General features: G+C 38.7%; 1 protein-coding gene across 1 annotated transcript in view; it reads right to left on the reverse strand.

Annotated features, from left to right (window-relative positions):
- Positions 1-22,142, reverse strand: part of LOC126274083 (protocadherin-like wing polarity protein stan) — a 358,480-nt gene that overhangs the window by 21,976 nt on the left and 314,362 nt on the right. Inside the window, exons 41-43 of the mRNA XM_049977080.1 lie at positions 19,387-19,620; positions 19,001-19,204; positions 9,562-9,694 (exon numbers count right to left, since the gene is read on the reverse strand). Coding sequence (XP_049833037.1) covers positions 9,562-9,694; positions 19,001-19,204; positions 19,387-19,620 — 571 coding nt within the window. The remainder of the gene's footprint in view (positions 1-9,561; positions 9,695-19,000; positions 19,205-19,386; positions 19,621-22,142) is intronic.

Genomic DNA, 22,142 nt, shown 5'->3' on the forward strand with positions numbered 1-22,142 from the left:
GTGTTCATCTTGAGAACGGGTCACATAAATGAAAGCATTGAGAATGCATGAGTGCCAGGTGATTTTAAGTGTGTTTGTTGAATGTGTAGGAACATTATAGAACGGATGGACTGTTTTGTGAACCATCAGAATTGGTATTTATAACTTAGGGTTTATAAGGTAAGTTAATGACCTTTTTGTACCATTACCAGGGAAAAATGACAAGACATAGTAAATGTCCAAGGGAACATTTACCAGTGAGGAGGATAATTTGGAAAAAGAGTTTATGTTGTGAATTATAAATGGGATAGTGTATGATGGGAGGATGCCAAGGGGGGTGCCCAGATCTATATTACGATTTTGTTTCATCAAGCTAAGGAGCTGCAATGGTAATTACAGAATGTTGGTCAGGCTTGTAGGAAGCTGACTGTAATTTGAAATGAATAATTATGTTGATGCGTAGGGTCATAATGTAGAGGAAGTCAAATGATTACAACTTATCAACTGAAATACCTTATGCTCGCATACTGACTTATGTAAGCAACCTCTCATGTGAGAGGAAGAGTGAATGTATTACAAAGTACAGTTGTGAAAGTTTGAAACACCTCTCAATCTTATCAAAACACAAATGGATATGATAAAGTGGCAAATGGTAACACACCAGATAAAAAGGAAAATTTGAAGAATTGTTAGAAGATTATATGACAAACTGATTGTTATTCCTGTACAGTAAAAACTTTATGTTAAGGTATACTACCCATGGAGAAGTAGAGTTCCTAAAATAACTCATATTGCCTGTATCCTTCAGCTCAGAAAACCTCTTGAAAGGAAAACGATAAAGATACAAGTTACACAAGTAGTATAATAATTAACTGACCTTATTGTTGAGAAGATATATTTTTATTATAATAATAATTATCGTCATCTTGTTGCTATAATGACACTACTCAACACTGAGAGAGAAAAAAATAGGAGACGCTATGTAAGATACCAGCTTGTAAGGCTGACCTCAATGGGTGTTGTTAGTACATTTCCAACACAAATTAATTTTTTTATTTTTTATATTTTAAAGAATTCAGAGAATAGTAGTGCCAACTAGCTCTGTAGACGAGGAAGAGACTGAAGAACTGTATGATGAGGGAAAAGAAATTATTCAGATAGTAAAGGGAGACAAAAATTTCATAGTCATGGCGGACTGGAACTCAACAATAGGAAAAGAAAGAGAAGGAAAAGTAGTAGGTGAATATGGAACAGTGGTAAGAAATGAAAGAGGAAGCCGCTTCATAGAATGTTGCACAGAGCATAACTTAATCATAGCTAACACATGGTTGAAAAATAATGAAAGGAGGTTGTATACATGGAGCAGGCCTGGAGGCACTGGAAGTTTCAGATAGATTATACAATGGTCAGACAGAGATTTAGGAACCAGGTTTTAAATAGTAAGACATTTCCAGGGGGCAGACGTGGATTCTGATCACAATCTATTGGTTATGAACTGCAGATTAAAACTGAAGAAACTGCGAGACTGTTTCAGAGAACAAGGGTGATGTAATTGAGGGAATTAGGAAACGATTGTCAAGAAAGGGGGAAAGAAATACAGTAGAAGAAGAATGGGTAGATTTGAGAGATGAAAGACTAAAGACAGCAGAGGATCAAGTAGGTAAAAAGATGAGGACTGGTAGAAATCCTTGACTAACAGAAGAGATATTGAACTTAATTGATGAAAGGAGAAAATATAAAAATACAGTAAATGAAGTAGACAAAAGAAATACAAACGTCTCAAAATGAGATCGACAGGAAGTGCAAAGTGACTAAGCACAATGGCTAGAGGACAAATGTAAGGATGTAGAGGCATGTATCACTAGGGTTAAGATAGATACTGCCTACAAGAAAATTAAAGAGACCTTTGGAGAAAAGAGAAGCACTTGTATGACTATCAAGAGTTCAGATGGAAAACCAGTTCTAAGCAAATAAGGGAAAGCAGAAAGGTGGAAAGAGTATATAGAGGGTCTATATGAGGACGATGTACTTGAGGACAATATTATAAAAGTGGAAGTGGGTGTACATGAGATGAAATTGGGAGTAGACAGCGTTCCATTAGACCTACTGTTAGCTTTGGGAGAGCCAACCCTGACAAAACTTGACCATCTAGTGAGCAAGATATACGAGACAGGCAAAATACCCTCAGACTACAAGAAGAATATAATAATTCCAATCCCAAAGAAAGCAGGTGTTGACAGGTGTGAAAATTACCAAACTATCAATTTGATAAATCACAGCTGCAAAATGCTAACATGGATTCTTTACAGACAAATGGAAAAACTGGTGGAAGCCAACCTCGGGGAGTACCAGTTTGGATTCCATAGAAATGTTGGAAAACTTGAGGCAATACTTACTCTATGACTTATCTTAGGAGATAGATTAAGGAAAGGCAAACCTACGTTTCAAGCATTTGTAGACTTAGAAAAAGCTTTTGACAGTGTTGACTGGAATACTCTCTTTCAAATTCTGAAGGTGGCTAGGGTCAAATACAGGGAGCGAAAGGCTTTTTCAATTCGTCCTGAAACCAAATGGCTATTACAAGAGTCAAGGGGCAGGAAAGGGAAGCAGTGGTTGGGAAGGGAGTGAGACAGGGTTGTAGCCTATCCCCAATGTTATTCAATCTGTATACTGAGCATCCAGTAAAGGAAACAAAAGAAAAATTTGGTGTAGGAATTAAAATACACGGAGAAGAAATAGAAATGACATTGTAATTCTGTCAGAGACAGCAAAGGACCTGGAAGAGCAGTTGAACAGAATGGACATTGTCTTAAAAGGAGGATATAAGGTGAAAACATGCTAAAGCAAAATGAGGATAATGGAATGTAGTCAAATTAAATCAGGTGATGTTGAGGGTATTAGATTAGGAAATGAGACGCTTAAAGTATTAAATGAGTTTTGCTATTAGGGAGCAAAATAACTGATGATGGTTGAAGTAGAGTGGATATAAAATGCATACTGGCAATGGCAAGGAAAGCATTTCTGAAGAAGAGAAATTTGTTAACATCGAGTACAGATTTAAGTGTCAGAAATTCTTTTCTGAAAGTATTTATAAAGAGTGTAGCCATGTATGGAAGTGAAACGTGGTGATAAATAGTTTAGACAAGAGGAGAACAGAAGCTTTTGAAATGTGGGTGCAACAGAAGAATGCTTAAGATTAGACGGGCAGATCATGAAACTAATGAGGCTGTACTGAATAGAATTGGGGAGAAGAGGAATTTGTGGCACAACTTGACTAGAATAAGGGATCGGTTGGTAGTACACATTCTGCGGCATCAAGAGATCACCAATTTAGTACTGGAAGGCAGTGTGGAGGGTAAAAATTGTAGAGGGAGACCAAGAGATGAGAACACTAAGCAGATTCAGAAGGCTGTAGGTTGCAGGTTGCAGTAGTTACTTGGAGATAAAGAAACTTGCGCACGATAGAGTAGTATTGAGAGCTGCATCAAACCAGTCTCTGGATTGAAGACCACAACAACAACAACAATAATAATGTATGTTAACTGTACTGTAGTTGTGGTTATTACATTGTATGTATTGTAAGTGGCCTGGGCAAGGTGTGGCAACAATATAGCCACCTATTAGCAGTAACCTGGATCACAGAAGCTGTGAAGATCCAGCTGAAAATAGTGAAGGCTATACTACTACTACTACTACTACTACTACTATTATGGCTGTAATGAATTGAAAGATTCGTGGTGTGTCTAAAAAGTTCGGTAAATGGTGTCATATTTGAACGGCAACTTGGCGCATGTGTATGGGTCTTTAGAGACTTGAGGACAATCGATACATGTCATGCACTGCATATGACTGACTGTGTAAGCAGACTGTGACCAGTTGAATGTAGTCAGTGTGAGAGGCAGTGTCACAGCGCAATAGAGCAATGTGTAAATATCAAGTTTTGCTGCAAATTGGGGAAGACTGCAACGGAGATTCATAGAATGTTGGTGTAGGTGCACAGGAGGGAAGCTGCAAGCGGAAAATGTGTTTAAGAATGGTTTAAATGCTTCCGTGAAGGGAAGGAAACAACTGAGGATCAGCCACATTCAGGTTGGCCATTGAATAGCAGAGCTCCAGAAAAGACTGATAAATTGTGGCAAATGCTGGCACAAGGTTGGTGACGGACTCTCAGATTGATTGTGTAGGAATTGGGCATTAGCAAGGACTTGGTGCACACCATTGTCCGCTATGAGTTGGGTAAGTGGAAGACCTGCTCCTGATTTGTGCCGAACGAGCTAACAGACAAGTAGACAGCAAAACGGATGGAAACTGCTGCTGATTTCATTTCCATGTGTGTCCAGGATCCATTGCTTCCGAACACCATCATCATGGGAGATGAGATCTGGTGCTACCAGTTCAATCCGGAATCAAAACGGCAATCAATTTCATGGTGTCCACCGTCTTCCCCGTGACCAAAGAAAAAGTCATCTGCAAAAATCAAAGCTGAACACTCTGCTGATCGTTTTCTTCAATAACAACAGCATCATCCACAAGGAATTTGTTCTTGCAGGTCAAACCAGTAATGACGCATTTTACCAGTCCATTTTGAACCAATTGCTACAGCATATCCAACAGTTTTGGTCAGTCACACAGGACTGGAAAATGGATGCTGCTCCATAATAATGCCTCTGCACACAGTGCGATCTGTGTGCACAAATTTCTGGTGCAGAAGATGGTAACTATTCCTGAACACCCTCCATACTCCCCTGATCTGGCTCCTGCGGACTTCTTCCTGTTTCCTTGCCTGAAGGCGGCCATGAAAAGTGAACATTGTGCGGACGTGAATACCATCAAAAATCGTATGACAGCCATTCTGCGATTGATTCCACAGGAGGCCTTTGCTGATAGTTTCCAGAAGCTGTATGAACATCATCAAAAGTGTGTTGTTGTGGGTGGTGACTATTTGAAGGGCAATTAAAAACATTTATTTGTATCTTTTGTTTTGTTTATTGCCTGATAGCACTCACCAAACTTTTTAGACACACCACACATTGCTTCATTCATAATTAAAGAGCATCCACGGGAATTTTTCTTTTATCGAGTGTATGAAGTTGGAACCAGATGCAGAAATTCAGTGATGTATAGGATTGCATATATCTACATTAATGTGAGGAAAGATAATAAAGGGAGTGTATTTTAATTCTCAACTCAGCGGTGTTGTTTGGGTATGTTGGTAGAACACCGAAAAATATCATACTGGGAGATTTTTTGATAACTGGTAAAATGAAGTGGAAAATGTATTGTTTTCCTTAACAGTTTAAAAACATGCGTTTTTCCTTTTTTTTTTTTGTGGGGCGAGCTTAGTATGGATATAGTAGAGAAGTAATGGAACAATTAGATAATTTCCATTCAGCACTATGCCAATCAATGTCTAAATTTTGCTGAATAAAGCTCCAATGGTCCAGCAAACTTATTTTGTAACTGAAGGAGTTGTATCTCTTGCCATGTTTTGCAATTTTAAAGTCAACATAGTTATGCGGCAGCAGCAATTATATTTCAACAATAATAGGTCAAGCAATTACATCAATTTAAAATACAAATTATAGTATTTTTTCTTAAGTTTTTGGGAAATATTAAATTATTTCTTTCATGCAACAATACTTCTGATACAGAGATATTGCTAGGGCAGTTCACAGTTGATTAAAGAAACGTTACTATTTGATTCTGCTACTGAAGTTAAAAAAAGTGTAATCCTTTCACCAAAGCAAAAGAATATATAGTTGGTGATTTGTTCGAAGGTTACTTAATGACAAATATGAAAAGGCATTGCACTATATGTCTCTAGCAAAAGAAGATCATACCTGATCCCAAGCTTAAATGAGAATGCATTGCACTCAGTGTGTCTTGTAGTAAAAGTAACAATAATTATCCAACTACATTATTATGTGAAATAGTAACTACTAGACCACATCGGAGAATCTAATATGGAAAAATGGAACAAATGCAGAGACATTTACAAAAGTTTGCTGTAGAGGATATGTTTTCAGAAAGGACATGAGAGTTTAACACCCTTTTGCTGATAAGGTCATCAGAGACACAGCACAAGTTCAAGTTGAACAAGGATTGGGAAGAAAATCAAGTGAGCCCTCTTTATAGGAGCTATCCCATCTCTCATCTTGCAAACTTTAGGCACATTATGGAAAACTTAAATCATATGGCTGAATGTGGATTTGAACATTATTCTTCCAAAATCCAGGTCCAGTGTCTCAGCCTTTGTGCCACCACCCTCAATGATATGTATTCAGAGAATGAGAATGGAATTGAGGATTTCCCTCTACTTCGATCCAGGAAATATGTGCAACGTGAGGTGAATTGATAATTTTTATGAAGCGGTATAATGCAAGCTCCAATATAAACTATTTAAAAAATAATCAAAAGTACCAGTTGACAAACATTTCGAAATGTAGATAAGACAAGCCACAATGAACAAATTTCTCATGGGCTTCTAGCAGAACAGTTTAATGCAAGGAGGAAAGTGAATGCTTCTTTCAAACAATACTACTTCATTCTGCCAGTATCTTTCATTTACACAGCAAAACACCCCTAAAACAAGTATAGTAAAACCAAATCGCAATTCTGTCCACATTTCATCTGCTTAGTGCTTCCTTTACCTTATGATATTTTTATAGTTCCATGGATTTTGTATAAGAACGTACGCATAAGGAACAAAAGTTGTGAAAATCAAAGGCAAGCAATTATTTGGGGTCCAAGCAATGGCAGCTGCTGTGAAACAGAACAAGATCACTTGAACACTAACTTTTGACACGTTGCGGATTTATTGGTTATTTCTCTTTGAATGCTGTTAAACGTAATGTAGATGCGGTAATCTGAAACACACGGCTCCGAATCTACTGCACTGTGCTAAATATTGCTTCACTAGACTTGGTAAAACTTGGCAACAGGGTCAATAGCACAACTTACTATCTTATTGTTCACGTTTTAAGGAGCTTCTGTGCATGCGTAAACTGGTGTGAGATAATTGCCTTACGGGCGAAATACGAGGGTGGCTTGAAAAGTTCTTGGAATAGAATACAAAAAAAGTAGTTACATCACTGAAACTTTTTTATTTTCCAATGTAGTCTCCTTGTAGATTAATGCACTTGGTCCAACAATGTTACAGTCTCTTGATCCCATCTCAAAAATGAGTTTTCTCCAGTCCTGCAAAGGTGTGGCAACAATTCATAAGTTATTTCGCGTAATTTTGCCATGGCGACGGCACATATTTGCGGGCTCCCTTTGTCTTGATGGAAGATGACTTTCGTCCTTGCTAAACCTGGCCTTTTTTTGCATATCTTTTGTTGCGATCTGTCCAGGAGGTTTGCATAGTATTCTCCAGTAATTGTTTACTCAGTGTGGAAATAATCTACAAACAGAATCCCCTTCGCAACCCAGAACACTGATGCTATGACCCTTCCCGCCCCTTCCCGCTGAAGGAATTGTCTTTGCTTTCTTTGGTGGAGGAGAATCAGCATGTTTCTACTGTTTTGACTGTTGTTTTGTCTCTGGAGTATAGTAGCGCACCCAAGTTTATTCTGTGGTCACAAACCAGTGCAAGAAATCTTGTTTGTTTCTTCTAAAATGGCCCAAACATTGTTCCGAAATATCCATTCTCATGCATTTTTGATCCAGCATCAAGAGTTGCGGCACCCTTCTTGCATATAATTTTTAATTTCTAATTCTTCAGTTAAAATGTGATATACTCTTTCAGATGACATGTGGTAAGCATGAGCAATTTCATGCACTTTCAATCGGCGATCCTCCATGACCATTTTGTGCACTTTTGCAATGATTTCTGAAGTAGTAACACATATTGGCTGGCCACTGCTTGGATCATCATTGAAGTTCTCCCCAAATTTAAATTCATTTGTCCACTTGTCAACAGTTGAATATTCAGGAGCAGAGTTCCCCAGTGTATTCTCGAAATCTGGCATGAATGACCTTTGCTTTCATACGTTTCTTTACAAATTACTTAATCACTGCTTGGATCTGGATTTTTTCCATCTTCACAAATCACTACACGGGAACAACAACAGATCCATGTCACCACCACAGCTCTCTTCCAAGAGCAGTGACATGGCATGTGTTTACAGGCAACAGTCCAATGAATATCACATTAACGACTTGTTGTGCTAGCGCTGACCTCTCGTGATGATTCTGAGAACTTTTCAAACCACCCTCATTTATATGGATTTGATAAAAAATGTGCACAATTAATGGTGTGCACTGCAGCAGACATTTATCTATGTTCGCTAATAATTCTGCTAGACGCTAGCACCCTCCACAGATATGTGAATTCAAACACTATATATTAAAATTAGATCGGATATCAGTATATGTTATAGTTATACTGAGAGAAAAACATATTTTGTGGGATTCTAAATGAGAGATGGTACACAAAGTTTTGGATTTTATCATAGAGTAATCCATTTCAGGTGTTGAGATCCATAAAGCACATCATCGTCGATTGTGAGACTATAGTATTTATTTGTGCTTATGACATCTGTTGATCTCATAGTTTATCTGTGCTGTAGGCACACATTGTACATATATATTTAAACATACCTGAAAAGCAGCTCACTGGTTTCTCTGATATTCACTTAAATGGGGAAAGAGTGAGGGGAGGGGGTCACGATGGCGTGCTTTTGGCCGTTACGGCTCTCAGTGCCTCATTTGTATTCTAGTCAAGTGACGGTTTTGGTAGATAGTACTACTTGAATTGAATCATTTCTGCAAACAGCAGTTTGTGTTGGGGCTAGTGGTCTAGTGTGCAGGGATCAGCTTTCCTGTGGAGTGTCAACATGAACTCTGTTGAACCTGTATTAAGCACAAAAAGTAAAGAAAATTACCAGAAAGGCTAGCCGCATAGAAATAAGAGCATTCCCGATCAGATTCGCTGTCTGTGAAAGTGACAAAATCAAATAAGCATGACTACAAGTGAACATTTAATAAAGAAGTGTATAATAAGCATAAGTAGTTATGTCGGTGCAACATAAGAATGCCCGATTTTCAGCCCAGAAGTTAATTTGTTAACTAATACATGAATTAGAGAGTTTGTACATTTGTCCAAAAAGTAAAAAAGCACAAAAACTCCCACTTATACAAAAATGCAAAATGGAGAGTAGCGAAAGCTTAAACATTATTTCGTTCTTGCCATATACTGCACTTAATTATGCACAAAACAACAAAATTCCAGATAAACGATTCCTTCAGACAAGATATGCATATTATTATTATTATTGACAGTGACTGCCGTTGTATAAATATGTTGATGAGCATGACTGTCATACAGCAGATGCTATTAATTTCGCACTCTTATATTTAACTGAATTTAAAAATCTGTGAAAACCCAGAATTTGTGTATACGAGCCACCACTACGTCCAAGAATTCATCACTGAGTTTACTTCTTATTGGCTAAATAGTTATAATGTATGAATATTTTGTTTATACACTATCTTCAGGAATGAATCAAATTCGTTTGACTGTACACTTAATTTAAAATCACTACATGTACAAGAAACTGAAAAGCAATTTTAATGACTTACTCAGATTCTGAGATCACATTAGGATCATTCAAAGCAGGAGGTCGTAATAAGGGGCTAGGTGATGAACGTGCTTCAGTTTGTGGGTGAACTCTTCCTGAAAGAGGTACAATGTACGTAGTGTGGTCTTCTTCAGCTGTAATAGAACAAATATCACAGTATTCTGATATACCAAAATGTCTAATCGATGGCATTAACATCTCATATTTAAAGTTAAATGATTATTAGAAGCTTTTCCTTTTGGTTTTATAACATAGTTCAATAAAATATAATGAACTGATATAATCATTAAGAAAACATTTACCCTTTATTCATGTCAAATTCATTTCTAAGAACCAAGGAGGAAGTATACAGTGTTAACTCTGACAATTACAATATTTTCCAACTATTTTCATAAAATAATTTACTGGGAACATAACAAAATACTGCTTCAATGTGCGATCCCTTAATGCCACAAATCAATACTTGGTCAATTTAAAAGTTTTACTTGCTACAGCATCTAGATATATATAAAAGTTAAGTGAGTGATTATTCACATCTTTTTTCATTACACAATACATAAACTGTGAAGATGTAACTAAAATGAATGAACATATGCTCTTTTCATTGTTACAATGTGTTGATACTTAGTGTGAGATAAAAGTTTATTACTTACCATGCTTAATAGTTATTTCCAGTTTCACTGACCCCATACAGGGCATCCCAGGAAGAATGGTCTATTTTCAAGGATATGACAGACATAATTATTTGAAGCAAAAACTTCATACAGACATATGCCCTATTTCAAATGATTTCTGAGAAATAAAACATTTAATGTATACTGCTGTTTATATTCTGTATAATTCAGAACACTGTCAGGTTTACACATGTGCACCAGTTAGCAATCATTACACAATGTGTTTTTACAAAGTACCAATTGAGAAATATATATTTTTAACTCGTTTACCTCTAAGCATTATCGTACACATCACACTACAGCTGTTGTAGAGCTCACAATAAAAGTTTGAATATCTCATCATGAACTTCAATGCATTTGTGCACTCTCAGGAGAATATGTTGTGTGGCTTGTGGAGTGCCTCTCCACATTCTATAATGAGGGCTGCAGCATCTATAATGCACTACCAGTCCAAAAACAAATGTCAATTAAATGTCTTCTGTCTCAGAAACGATCCGGAATAAGGCATATGTCTATATGAAGTGGGTTCCCCCCCCCCCCCCCCCCCCCCCCCCAAAATGATCATTCCTGTCTTATCCCTGAATACTGACCATTCCTCCTGGGACACTCTGTATAACACAAACATGAATCAAATCTGATTACTGCCTCATAGCCCTTTCACATTAGTTACCAATAGTGTTGAGTTAACAATTGGAAACAATATAGTGTACACATTTTTCGAACATGGAGAAAAACTTAACAACAACAGTTACACCTGAAGTTCTCCAAGATGACTTCAACATTTCCTACAACTTTTCTGCTGGTGTGTCTTCAGGCCAAAGACAGCTTTCCATGTGACTCTATCCTTTACATGCCTCTTCATTTCTGAATATCTACTGCAACTTACATCGATCTAAATCTGCTGACTGTGTTCATCTCTTGGACTCCCTCTACATTTGTACACCTCACACTTCCCTCCAATACTAAACTGGTGATCCCTTGATGTCTCAGAATGTGTCCTATCAACTGATCTCTTCTTGTAGTCAGGTTGTGCCAAAAAATTTCCTTCCTCTCCATTGCTATTGATCTCCTAAATTAATCTTCAGTATTCTTCTGTAACACCACATTTCAAAAGCTTCTATTCTCTTCTCGTCTAAACTGCTTATCGTCCATGTTTCACTTCCACACGAGGATACGATTCATACAAATACTTTCAGAAAAGACTTCCTAACACTTAAATTTACATCTGATGTTAACAATTTTCTCTTCTTCAGAAATGTTTTTCTTGCCACTGCCAGTCTACATTTAATATCCCCTCTACTTCAATCGTAATTAGTTATTTTTCTGCCCAAGTAACAAAACTCTCCCTCAGCATCACCTGATTTAATTGTAATACATTCTAATACACACCAGTTGGGAAAGACAGAAGAGATGGCAGTGGCCCCTAGGTGAAGTGGACATATGCCCGACTGGTGGCCGCCCACTTCGATAACAGCTTCAATGTTAGCCACTTTGTTACCTACCTCTATGTAGCACACACTTGTGATTGTCTATTCTGAAGAAGACTGATTATTTTGTACACTGCCAGTTGCTGGCGACACATCTATCAAAGTTAAGTATTGTTTGTAATTGTCTTGTTGTAACGAAACTCATTAATACGAGTTGTCAGATTGATTGTCTAGTGAACCAATTATGCAGGATACCTAGAAACAACAACATGATGACGAGGATGGATGAATAACATGGCGATGAAGACATCCGTATAAGATGGTGCTGATGATATAGGAGCCACCAGCTGCCACAGATTGTCTGTTTTGTTTTGTCATGGACTTTTGTGTCTTGCTGGTGCCGTAATTCTACCTTGTCTTTTCTTTGCAGAGGCGTGTTTACATGTCTTTTCAGTGTCTGTTATAACATTTGTGCAATTCAGTGTTTTCAGGTAGGCACTGCTGAACTTTACTTTGCTTGTGTGCTTGTTTTTCTTGCTTGCATCGTCTGTTAATTGCATTTGTCTATTCCACAATGAGCAACCCACTTCTCCCACCTCCTGCTAAGGTGCTCAGCTGCAAGCAATAGATGCAACACAGCTAACACAGATGTTCCAGTTTCAGATGCACAGATTGCAAACCCTTCTAAACACGGTACAGTAGCTACTGCATTGCAAGCACCTGAGCAACATGCAACAACTGTAGTTTCAAGTGCCATACAACCAGTTTGCCTGTTTAACGAAAAAGAAGAGGAATGGCTTGAGTGGTTGCAACAGTATGAAACCCACACATTCGCTCACAAAGTGTCAGGTACTGTCAGATTACATTACTTTTTGTCAATGGTAGGAAGTGCAGTCTTCCGCTTCATTCAGAAATAGTTCTCTAACACCACTCCAAGTAAACTTTCCTATGATCATGTTGTAGGTTCTCTAACTAACTGTTATGACCAACGGGTGAATGTGGTGGCAGCTAGGTACCAATTCTTTCATTGCAAGAGAGGTCAGAACAAACTTATCGTGAGTGGATAACAGATTTGTAGGGTATGACGACGAAATCAAAATTCAAATGTGCTTGTGGTGCTTTATATTTAGATGTTACATTGCGTGATACGATTGTGTACAATGTACCTGATGATAAACTAAGAGACCAGATTTTGAAACAGTCAGATCCAACATTTCATCACATAGTGCAAATTGTAGATCAGTATGATTCAGATGCCGTAGAGGCCGATAAATTTGAGCAGCCATCAATTTGTCGGGTTGGGTCGTCCCTGCTCACGACTGGCCCAGTAGGCAGCAACAGCATGCGTGCACCAAGCCATGTAAACACGTGGCAAGATCAGTGAATAGAATTAAGTCATGCCCTCGGCGCTATTCAAGACACAAATGACAAGATTGCCCATCCAGACAAGAACAGTGTTACGCTTGTGGCAAGAAAATTCACATAGAATCCATATGTTTGCTATGGAACAAACATAAGAATTCTGCCCATTCAAAAAAATGTAGATACAAGGCCCATGTAATCAATGCAGTGTATTCAAAGCTTGCTGCAAGCATTAGCAAAATTAGCAAGCAAACAGTTTCTTCAGTGCTACGCCAGTCCAACAAACTTTTTATTCATTTTTATCTTAGTGGAAAACGTGGAATTTCATATGAACATGGGTGCCTCTGTTACATTGCTGCATTGTAACACATATGAACTGTTAAGTTCCTCATGCCTGTCTAAAACTAGTGCACACCTGACGGTTTATAAAGGACAAGATATACCCAATATCAGAAAATGTACTTCGCCTGCTATGCATTGCTCACATACATGAACTGTGACTTTCACTGTGCTACGATCATGAAATTGTGGACCATATTTAGACTTGATTCGTTTTATTTGTTTGGCTTTCAAATTCAGGACAATGTGTTGTAAGAGACTGCATTTAATGCAAAAGACAGTGTAGCTAGCCCGATGAAAGAATCCCCTGAACTCTTTTCTGAAGGTTTAGGCAAGACTAACAATTTTGTTGCATGTATTACTATGAAAGACAATGCTCAGCTGAAAGTTTGTTGGGCCAGAACTGTTCCCATTGCATTACGGGACAAAGTGGCTGCTGAACTTAAAGAACTGGAAGATGCTGGAGCTATTGTGCACATACAAGCTAGTCAATGGGCAAGTCCACTGGTGATGGTGTTGTTGTTGTTTGGTTTGTGGGGCACTCAACTGCATGGTTATCAGTGCCCATACAAATTCCCAACCTTTGCGCAGTCTAATCTTGCCACTTTCATGCATGATGATGAAATGATGAGGAGAAGACAAGCACCCAGTCATCTCGAGGCAGGTGAAAAACCCTGACCTCGCCGGGAATCGAATCAAGGACCATGGGCTCGGGAAGCGAGAACGTGACCCCCAAGACCACGAGTTGCAGACAATATCCACTGGTTTTGCTCTCAAACCCTCAGGTTGCATTTGCCTCTGTGTTGACTTTAAGTCCAGAGTAAACCCACAAACTGAGATTGATACTTAACCAACGTCACACCTAAAGGATCTCATTCACAGATTAGGCGCTGGTTGCTACTTGTCGACAACTGATCTTCGCGATGCATATATTCAAATACCACTAGCTGAAGGATCTCAAACTGTGTGTGTTCTAAACCCTCATTTGCGATTGTTTGAATATTTGCATTTCGCTTTTGGCAGTGCTTCCATACCCGTCATTTTCCAACGGTATTTGGAACAGCTGACTGCTCAAGTACCAACCATTCAAACTATCTCGACGATATAGTCATAGCATGTCGTACAACTGAAGAACACATTGTAAATTTGTGAACTTTGTTTCATGTGTTATGTATGTTGTCACCAAATTCCACCACTATTTGTATGGCCAAAAATTATACTTATTAATGGATCACAAGCCACCACAGTCCTTGTCTCATCTGATGAATCCAGTTCCTGTATGAACTGCCCAAAAATTGCGAAGATGCTCTTTATTGTTATCTCAATACCAGTATGAGATTGTGTATCATCAGACAGCTCACTAGGGTAATGCGGACACACTTTCACATCTTCCGATTGGCCCAGATACAGACTTTGACACTTCTGCTGCATCTTGTTGTCACATTGATGCTCAAGATTCTGAATTGCTTTAATCCTTTTCTCTAAACTATGGGAAAATTGCACAGGCCATGGAAGCTGATTCAGATTTGAACATTTTACTAAAATGCATTCGCACAGCTTGGCCTCGCTCATTGCATAGCATAAAGAACTCACAGTGTGCCAATACTTTGTATGTCAGCATAGCCTCACTGTACAGGAAAGTGCGATTCTTGTTCAAAATGACAATGGACAGTCATGTGTGTTGATCCCCATAGCTTTGAAAAAAGAAGTGTTGCAGTTACTTCACCAAGGACACTGAGGGACTGTTCGTATGAAACAGTTAGCGCATTGACACTGTACTTGGCAGGGTATGGGCACCCTAATAGAACAGATGATGACACAGTGTCACACATGTGAAGGAAATCAGTCCGCTCTGCTACAAAAATTCTCTGCTTGGCCTAAGTCATAATCACCATGGCAATGTGTGCACACAGACTTTGTGGGTCCTTTTTGGAACATTCGTTGGTTGATTGTTAGCAAATTCCCTTTTGCTGTGCCAATGAACTCTATCACACCACCTAGCACAGTTCAAACACTGTCCTCTATTTTTTGCCTCAAAGGTTTGCCTGAAGTCATAGTGTCAGACAATGGCCCTCAGTTCACGTCAAATGAATTTTAAACATTCTGTGAACGCAATGGCATACTAGTGTACCATTCCATCCACAGTCAAACGGTGAAGCGGAACATTTTGTCAGAACCTTCAAGCAGCATGTGGCCGAACTTTGGACTGCACTCACCAGGAATCAAACATTACAACTGTTTCTCACCTTCTATCATTCACATCCACAAGATGGGGCATTACCAGTGGAGCTGTTTCACGGCCACTGCCATCGGACACTACTCTACCTGCTCCACCCAACTTAGCATCCAGCACTGAAGGACGGCAACAAGTACCACTTCGTGCTGCATAATACTGGTTTTTCCTGGGTTTTTAGCAGCAGCAGCAAAAGGTGGGCATGAGCCCAACTCCTTCGTTGTCTTGGTACATGCATGTATCTCATTTCAGGCCCAGACAGACTGCAGCACCGACATGACAATCAAATTCTCCATTTTCATGTGCACAGTGATCCTTCTGTATCTCTTCCCCAGATTCGCATATCCTGAGGACACCACGGCCACAGCAGCTGCCAGAGGGTGTCATCGCGACACTGTGGGGTGACCTCAGGGAGACAGAGTCTTCGCCTCCTCTACTTCCAATTGTCCTACCAATGGAGATGGACCCACCCACGCCCCAGTGGCCGACACCTTCTCCATCTTGGGATGGCCCTCAGGAGGTGGACGTGTACCCTTCTGGGCGTTTTCTGGGGGACATTTCCACCAGAACGAAGACCAGATGGCAGGGTATCACCAGTCAGGAACGATAGAGAAGATATAGCTTTGAGAAGAAGTCAGGCAATCGTACCTGACCAACTTCCCTCCCGGATGACAATGAAACACCAGCGGCCCCTAGGTGTAGTGGACATAAGCGCCGCAACTGACTGGTGGCAGCCCACCTCGATAGCAGCTTCAATGTTCATCACTTCATTAGCCATCTTTATGTAGCATAGACTTGTGGTTGTCTATTCTAAAGAAGACTGATTATTTTATATGTCACCCTTTGCTTGCGACACATCTATAAAAGTTGGTGATGATGATGCAGTCTCATACTCCTTGACAGAGCATAGGGGACGATGCGGTAGACCCGCACCGCTGTACTAGGCAAGGTCCTAGCAAAAGTGGTTTGGAATTGCCTTCCTCCATCCGTAATGGGGATGAATGATGATGATGGAGACGACACAACACTCAGTCATCTCGAGGCAGGTGAAGATCCCTGGCCCCGCCAGGAATCGAACCCGGGACCCTGTGCTCGGGAAGCGAGAAAGCTACTGTGAGACCGTGAGCTGCGGACTCTATCAAAGTTAAGTGTTGTCAAAATTACTTCATTGGATAGACAAAAAATCTACCCACCAAGCGGCAACAGAACACATACATAATTGGCAGAGCCAGTGAGTCCTTCTTCAGCCAGAAGGGTTGAAGGAAGAAGGGTGAAGGAAGAGGAGTGGAGAGGTCTAGGAAAAGGGGTAGATTTCAGGAAAGTCGCTCAGAACCGCAGGTCAGTGAAGACTTACCATACGGGATTGTTTGTTAAGTATTGTAATTGTCTTGTTGTAATAAAACTCATTAATAGGAGTTTTTTGACTGATTGTCTAATGAACCGAGTATGTAGGATTCCTAGACACGTCACATTCCATTACCTTTTTTTTGTTTTTGTTCCTGTTCATATTATATCCTCCTTTCAAGACACTGTCGACTCCATTCAACTGCTCCTGCCAGTCCTTTGCTGTCTCTGACACAATACTCCCTGAACTTTAATTGTTATTCCAAGTTTTTCTTTGATTTCCTTTACGACTTGCCCAACATACAGCCTGAATTACATTGATGTCAGGCTACAACCCTGTCTCTCTTCTTTCTCAACCAATACTGCCTTTAAGTTCATCTCCCTTGTATACAGATGCTCCACCATACAGCTTTTCCTTCTTTGCTTCGGACTGGTTTCCCGTCAGAGCTCTTGATATTCATAAAGCTACCTCTCTTTTCTCCAAAGGCCTCTTTTATTTCCCTGTAAGCAGTATCTTTCTTTCCCCTGTTGAAATATGATTCTGAACCCTTACACTAGTCTTCTAGCCATTCCTGCTTAGCCATTTTTGCAGTTCCTGTCAATCTCATTTTTAGACATTTGTATTCCCCTCCACCTGCTTCATTTTTATATTTCCTCCTTTCATTAATTAAATGGAGTATCTCCTGTGTTATCTAAGGGTAATTATTATTCCTTGTCTTTTTACCTATTTGATCCTCTGATGCCTTTGCTATTCTGTCTCTCAAAGCTATGCATTCGTCTTCCACTGTATTCCATTCTCCTGTTCTAGTTAATCATTGCCTAATTCTCTCTCTCTCTGAAACACTCTACAATCTGTGGTTCTTTAAATTTATCCAGGTCTCATCTCCTTAATTTCCTACTTATCAGCAATTTCTTCAGTTTTAATCTGCAGTTCGTAACCAATACTTTGTGTCAAGAGTCACATTTGCCCCTGGAAATGTCTTACAATTTAAAATTTGGTTTCAAATTTCTGTCTTACCTTTATATAACAAATATGAAACTTTTCAGTATCTCCACTTCTCTTCTCTGTACACAACGTTTTTTACGATTCCTGAATCAAGCGGTAGTGATGATTCACCTACAATTTTTCATTCTCTTCCTTTCCCTATTATTGAGTTTCAGTCCCTCGTCACAATTAAATTTTTATCTCCCTTAACTATCTGACTAATTTCTTTCATCTCATCATACATTTCTTCAATCTCTTCATCATCTGTGGAGCTAGTTGGCATATAAACTTATATTACTGTCATGGATGTTGGCTTTGTGCCTATCTTGGCTAGAATATGCTGTTCACAGTAGCTTACCCACATTCCTATTTTCTTATTCATTATTAAATGTACTCCTACATTACCCCTACTTGATTTTGTATTTATAGCCCAGTATTTAGCTGACCAGATGTCCTGTTCCTCTGGTCACTGAACTTGACTAATTCCTACTCTATCTAACTTCAACCTATCCATTTCTCTTTTTAAATTTTCTAACCTACCTGTGCAATTAAGAGATCTAACATTCAACACATCAATCTGTAGAATGGCAAATTTGTTTCTCCTGATGACGATATCACCACGAGTAGCTAGCCCCACTTGGAGATCCAAATGGGGACTAGTTTATCTCAAGAATTTTTTTACCTAAGAACATGCTATTATCATTTAACTATACAATAGAGCTGCAAGCCTACAGGAAAAATTACAACTGTAGTTTCCCGTTCACAGTACCAGCATAGCAAGGCCATCTTGGTTGATGTTGGAAGGCCAGATCAGCTAACCATACTGTTGCCCCCGCAACTATTGAAAAATCTAGTCCCCCTCTTCAGGAACTGCATGTTTATCTGACCTATCAAGAGATACCCCACCATTGTGATTGCACCTATGGTACAGCTATAAAGGAATTACACACATAAAAAATAGAATTGTCTGCCTGTTCAGTACAAAGTAAGTTTCCTGTTGAAAAAATGGAAGGTCTTTTGTAGTTACTTGGAAATTCTGAGTGAGCTAGAGGAGGCTATTGCTTGCCAGAACATACCTGTATAGGGAAAAAGGTACTTGTCACCTAGATGCAACTTCTCCTCCGTTTCAGAGCACTGGTCTACATCGTGAAAATTTTCTTGCGATGCTACCATTTTGTGCAGTTGGACTGAATCTGGATGTGGCAATGGATTGGGCGATGAAGTTTCATTGTCTGAGGGGGTTGCTGACCACTGGTTTGTTTGCAGGCCAGAATCCACCACTAAACATAAAACAGGTAAGAAATTACTAACTTAACAAATTACTTAAGTTTTGGAATATGAACTAATTTCATAGGGGAATATCCCCACAAATGATTTTGTACTTAATTTTGGAACCCATGAGTTATTATGAGAGTTGCAAAGCATATTAGAAAGCCTTAAACTAACTGAAATTTAAGCTTACTGTTATTAGGAAGATATGCCTCTGGAAGCTGGCTAGACCAATGAGGAGCATACATGGGTTTTATGTTAGGAAAAAGCTGACTGTTGTTTATTATATTTAGTGTTGGTGGGGACTGCATTGTCCCTCTGTTAAAATTGGTGTTATTCCCACGATTCATTGCTGGAGAAGCTCTTGCACTTCCAGCATCTTCACAAATGTTAGGCAAATAACCTGTTTTGCCAATAGTGGACACCCCTGAAAAAAATTCAGAAATTAGAAAAATAGCAACACTGCCTATTTCCAATTTTTACAAGCAATTTTATGACAATTTTTGAAAAACATTAGATTATGTTCTTCTTTGAGGCACTCCTCCTTATTTTGATATACTGTTTCATATTTTACTCTGTACAGAGTGATTCCTTTTATAAGTTTACACTACTGAATAGACAGTAGCTGGATGGCCATAACACAAAAGAAGGACCTTCTTTTAAAGCAGAAGTCTTCCTGTGGAAGAGTGTTAAATATAAGCACAATAACGGAACTGCATCAGGATGGGATTCTCATGAAGTAGATCTGACAATAAAAACTTGCTGAAGGTTTATTGTGGTATTCAGAGGCCTAAAATGACTGCTTTTGCTAATACATTAGTGAATGCTATCACATCTTTACAGGAACTCTTTCACAACAATTTCGGATGCTCATTCAGTGATCCTATAGTCAAAAAATATGAATAATCGAGCATGGTACTGATGTTATAGGCTGACATGAATGTCGTGATTACTACCCTTAGAAAAAGTATATGGCTGTGATGATAACTTTCCTGACCAAAATACAGGGTGGTTATAACCAAACTTTCACTGCTAGAGCCAGAATAGATGGGAAACTATTTACATAAGAATAACCAATTTTATAGGAATGATGTTCAGATTGTGTGCTGCATGACTTGTGTTCTCAGTAGTGTTAGTGACATGACTTGCTATAACATGTAACACCCATCCACATAGGTGATTTCATCTATGGACACCCAGACCTCTTGGTCGGCAACACTAATTCATATTTTGTTAAGCATCTCCTCAAAGTGCATGGATGAAAAGTTCTTTCTCAATGTAGATTCATTTTGAATTGGAAGTGTTATGTACTCTTCCAAGAACTGTTTGAAGTGTGGCTTCTTTAGCTTCTCCAATGGGGCATTGCAAGACACCATCATCTCATACAAGTCCTTGAAGAATGACTGCATGGTTCAAGATGGGTCTGTCTGCTCAAATAATTGCGTTTGGCGTCATTTTCAACACTTCTCTTCACACAACTGCTGTATTTGAATTATTTACAAAGTGCTGCATTGTTGATAAGTATACAAACAAAAGGTACAGAACTTAGCTAGCTTTTGGAATGCACTTCCTACAAGCTTTAAAAAGGAAGTGCATTCTAAAAGCTAGCCAAGTTCTGTACTTTTTGTTTGTGTACCTATCGACAATGCAGCACTTCTGAATTTTGGTAAGTCATCTCCTTTACTCCTAAATTCAACCAGAACTTTCCATACATTATTAAACTGTTGTATTTGTAAATATTACGGTGTTGTTACACATTATAGTGCTTTGATGCAGTAACTTCAACTTCACACAGTATACAAAACAACATTTCCTCATCTGTGTCGAAGAACTTCTCTCTAAAATCATGAACAAAACCTCACAAATTCATTCTGTTGGAGCACTTTATTTTTGGTATGCTGAACCAGACAGAGTTCATACTCAAACTGAATAGTGTGACCACAAGTGTGATGTTTATTTCATAGGAAGCCACTCTGTTGGCTTCAAGTGTGTTTTATCGGCCCTGGACAATACCTTATGTCAGCCAACTAATGTGTTACGCTGTTTGTCTACTACAATCCTGATAAATAAAACTTTGTAATAGTTGCTGTGTATGATTGTGACAATATCTGCTGACCCACTGTCATGTGAGTAATATTGTCATGTAATTTGGTATTGTGTTAAGAAAAAACAAATATATGCCTTTTTGGCAAAAGCTGGTTGAAATATGACCTATTACTAAATATGTAAATATGACTTCATATCCATAGTAAAAATAGATTTTTCTACGCCATGATACCTGGATTTGTGATAAATTGTTGTAAATTCAACTTAAAAGTTCAGGAAAAAACTGATTTGTTATTAAAATCTGGGCCTACTCATTATATATTGTCTAGTTCAAAGTTTCAAGCTTTCATATTGCAGTTCCAGCACCATACTTATAGTAATGAGCTGGAAAAATCTGCAACAAGTTGCCAACCCTCACTTAATACTAAACAACAGACATTTTGATCAATTCACTCTTCAGTATGTGATAGTAGTTAATGTTGTTAAAAGTTTAGTGCAACGGGACTGGTCAGAGGATAGTTAGCCACATTGTGGGTTGTATCAGCTGCAAAAAGGATAATAAATTAATTGTGCAAAGCATAACTGTTATGTTTCACACCCAAAAGGATTTTTTTTTTAAATTTTGGTAATGTCATGTTTTAAGGTGTCAAGGGAGACTTTAGTTGCTGTGGTGTAGTGAACCAGGGCACAGAGAGGCGAGTGGTCTCCACAATGAGCACAAAAACTGTCACTGGTGTAAAGGTAGCAAGGAGGCTCAAAAAGCATGTTCTTAAATTAAGTTACAATGTTAAATTTAATAATTACAAAGAGAGGAAATGTAGACTCTAATCTAAAATCATAAATACAGAATGTTAACTGTTTTCTGAGCCATGTGAAGGTAAAATATATAAAAGAAACAGAAGG

This window comes from Schistocerca gregaria, chromosome 1 (assembly GCF_023897955.1).
Source record: "Schistocerca gregaria isolate iqSchGreg1 chromosome 1, iqSchGreg1.2, whole genome shotgun sequence".
NCBI classification, from domain to species: domain Eukaryota; kingdom Metazoa; phylum Arthropoda; class Insecta; order Orthoptera; family Acrididae; genus Schistocerca; species Schistocerca gregaria.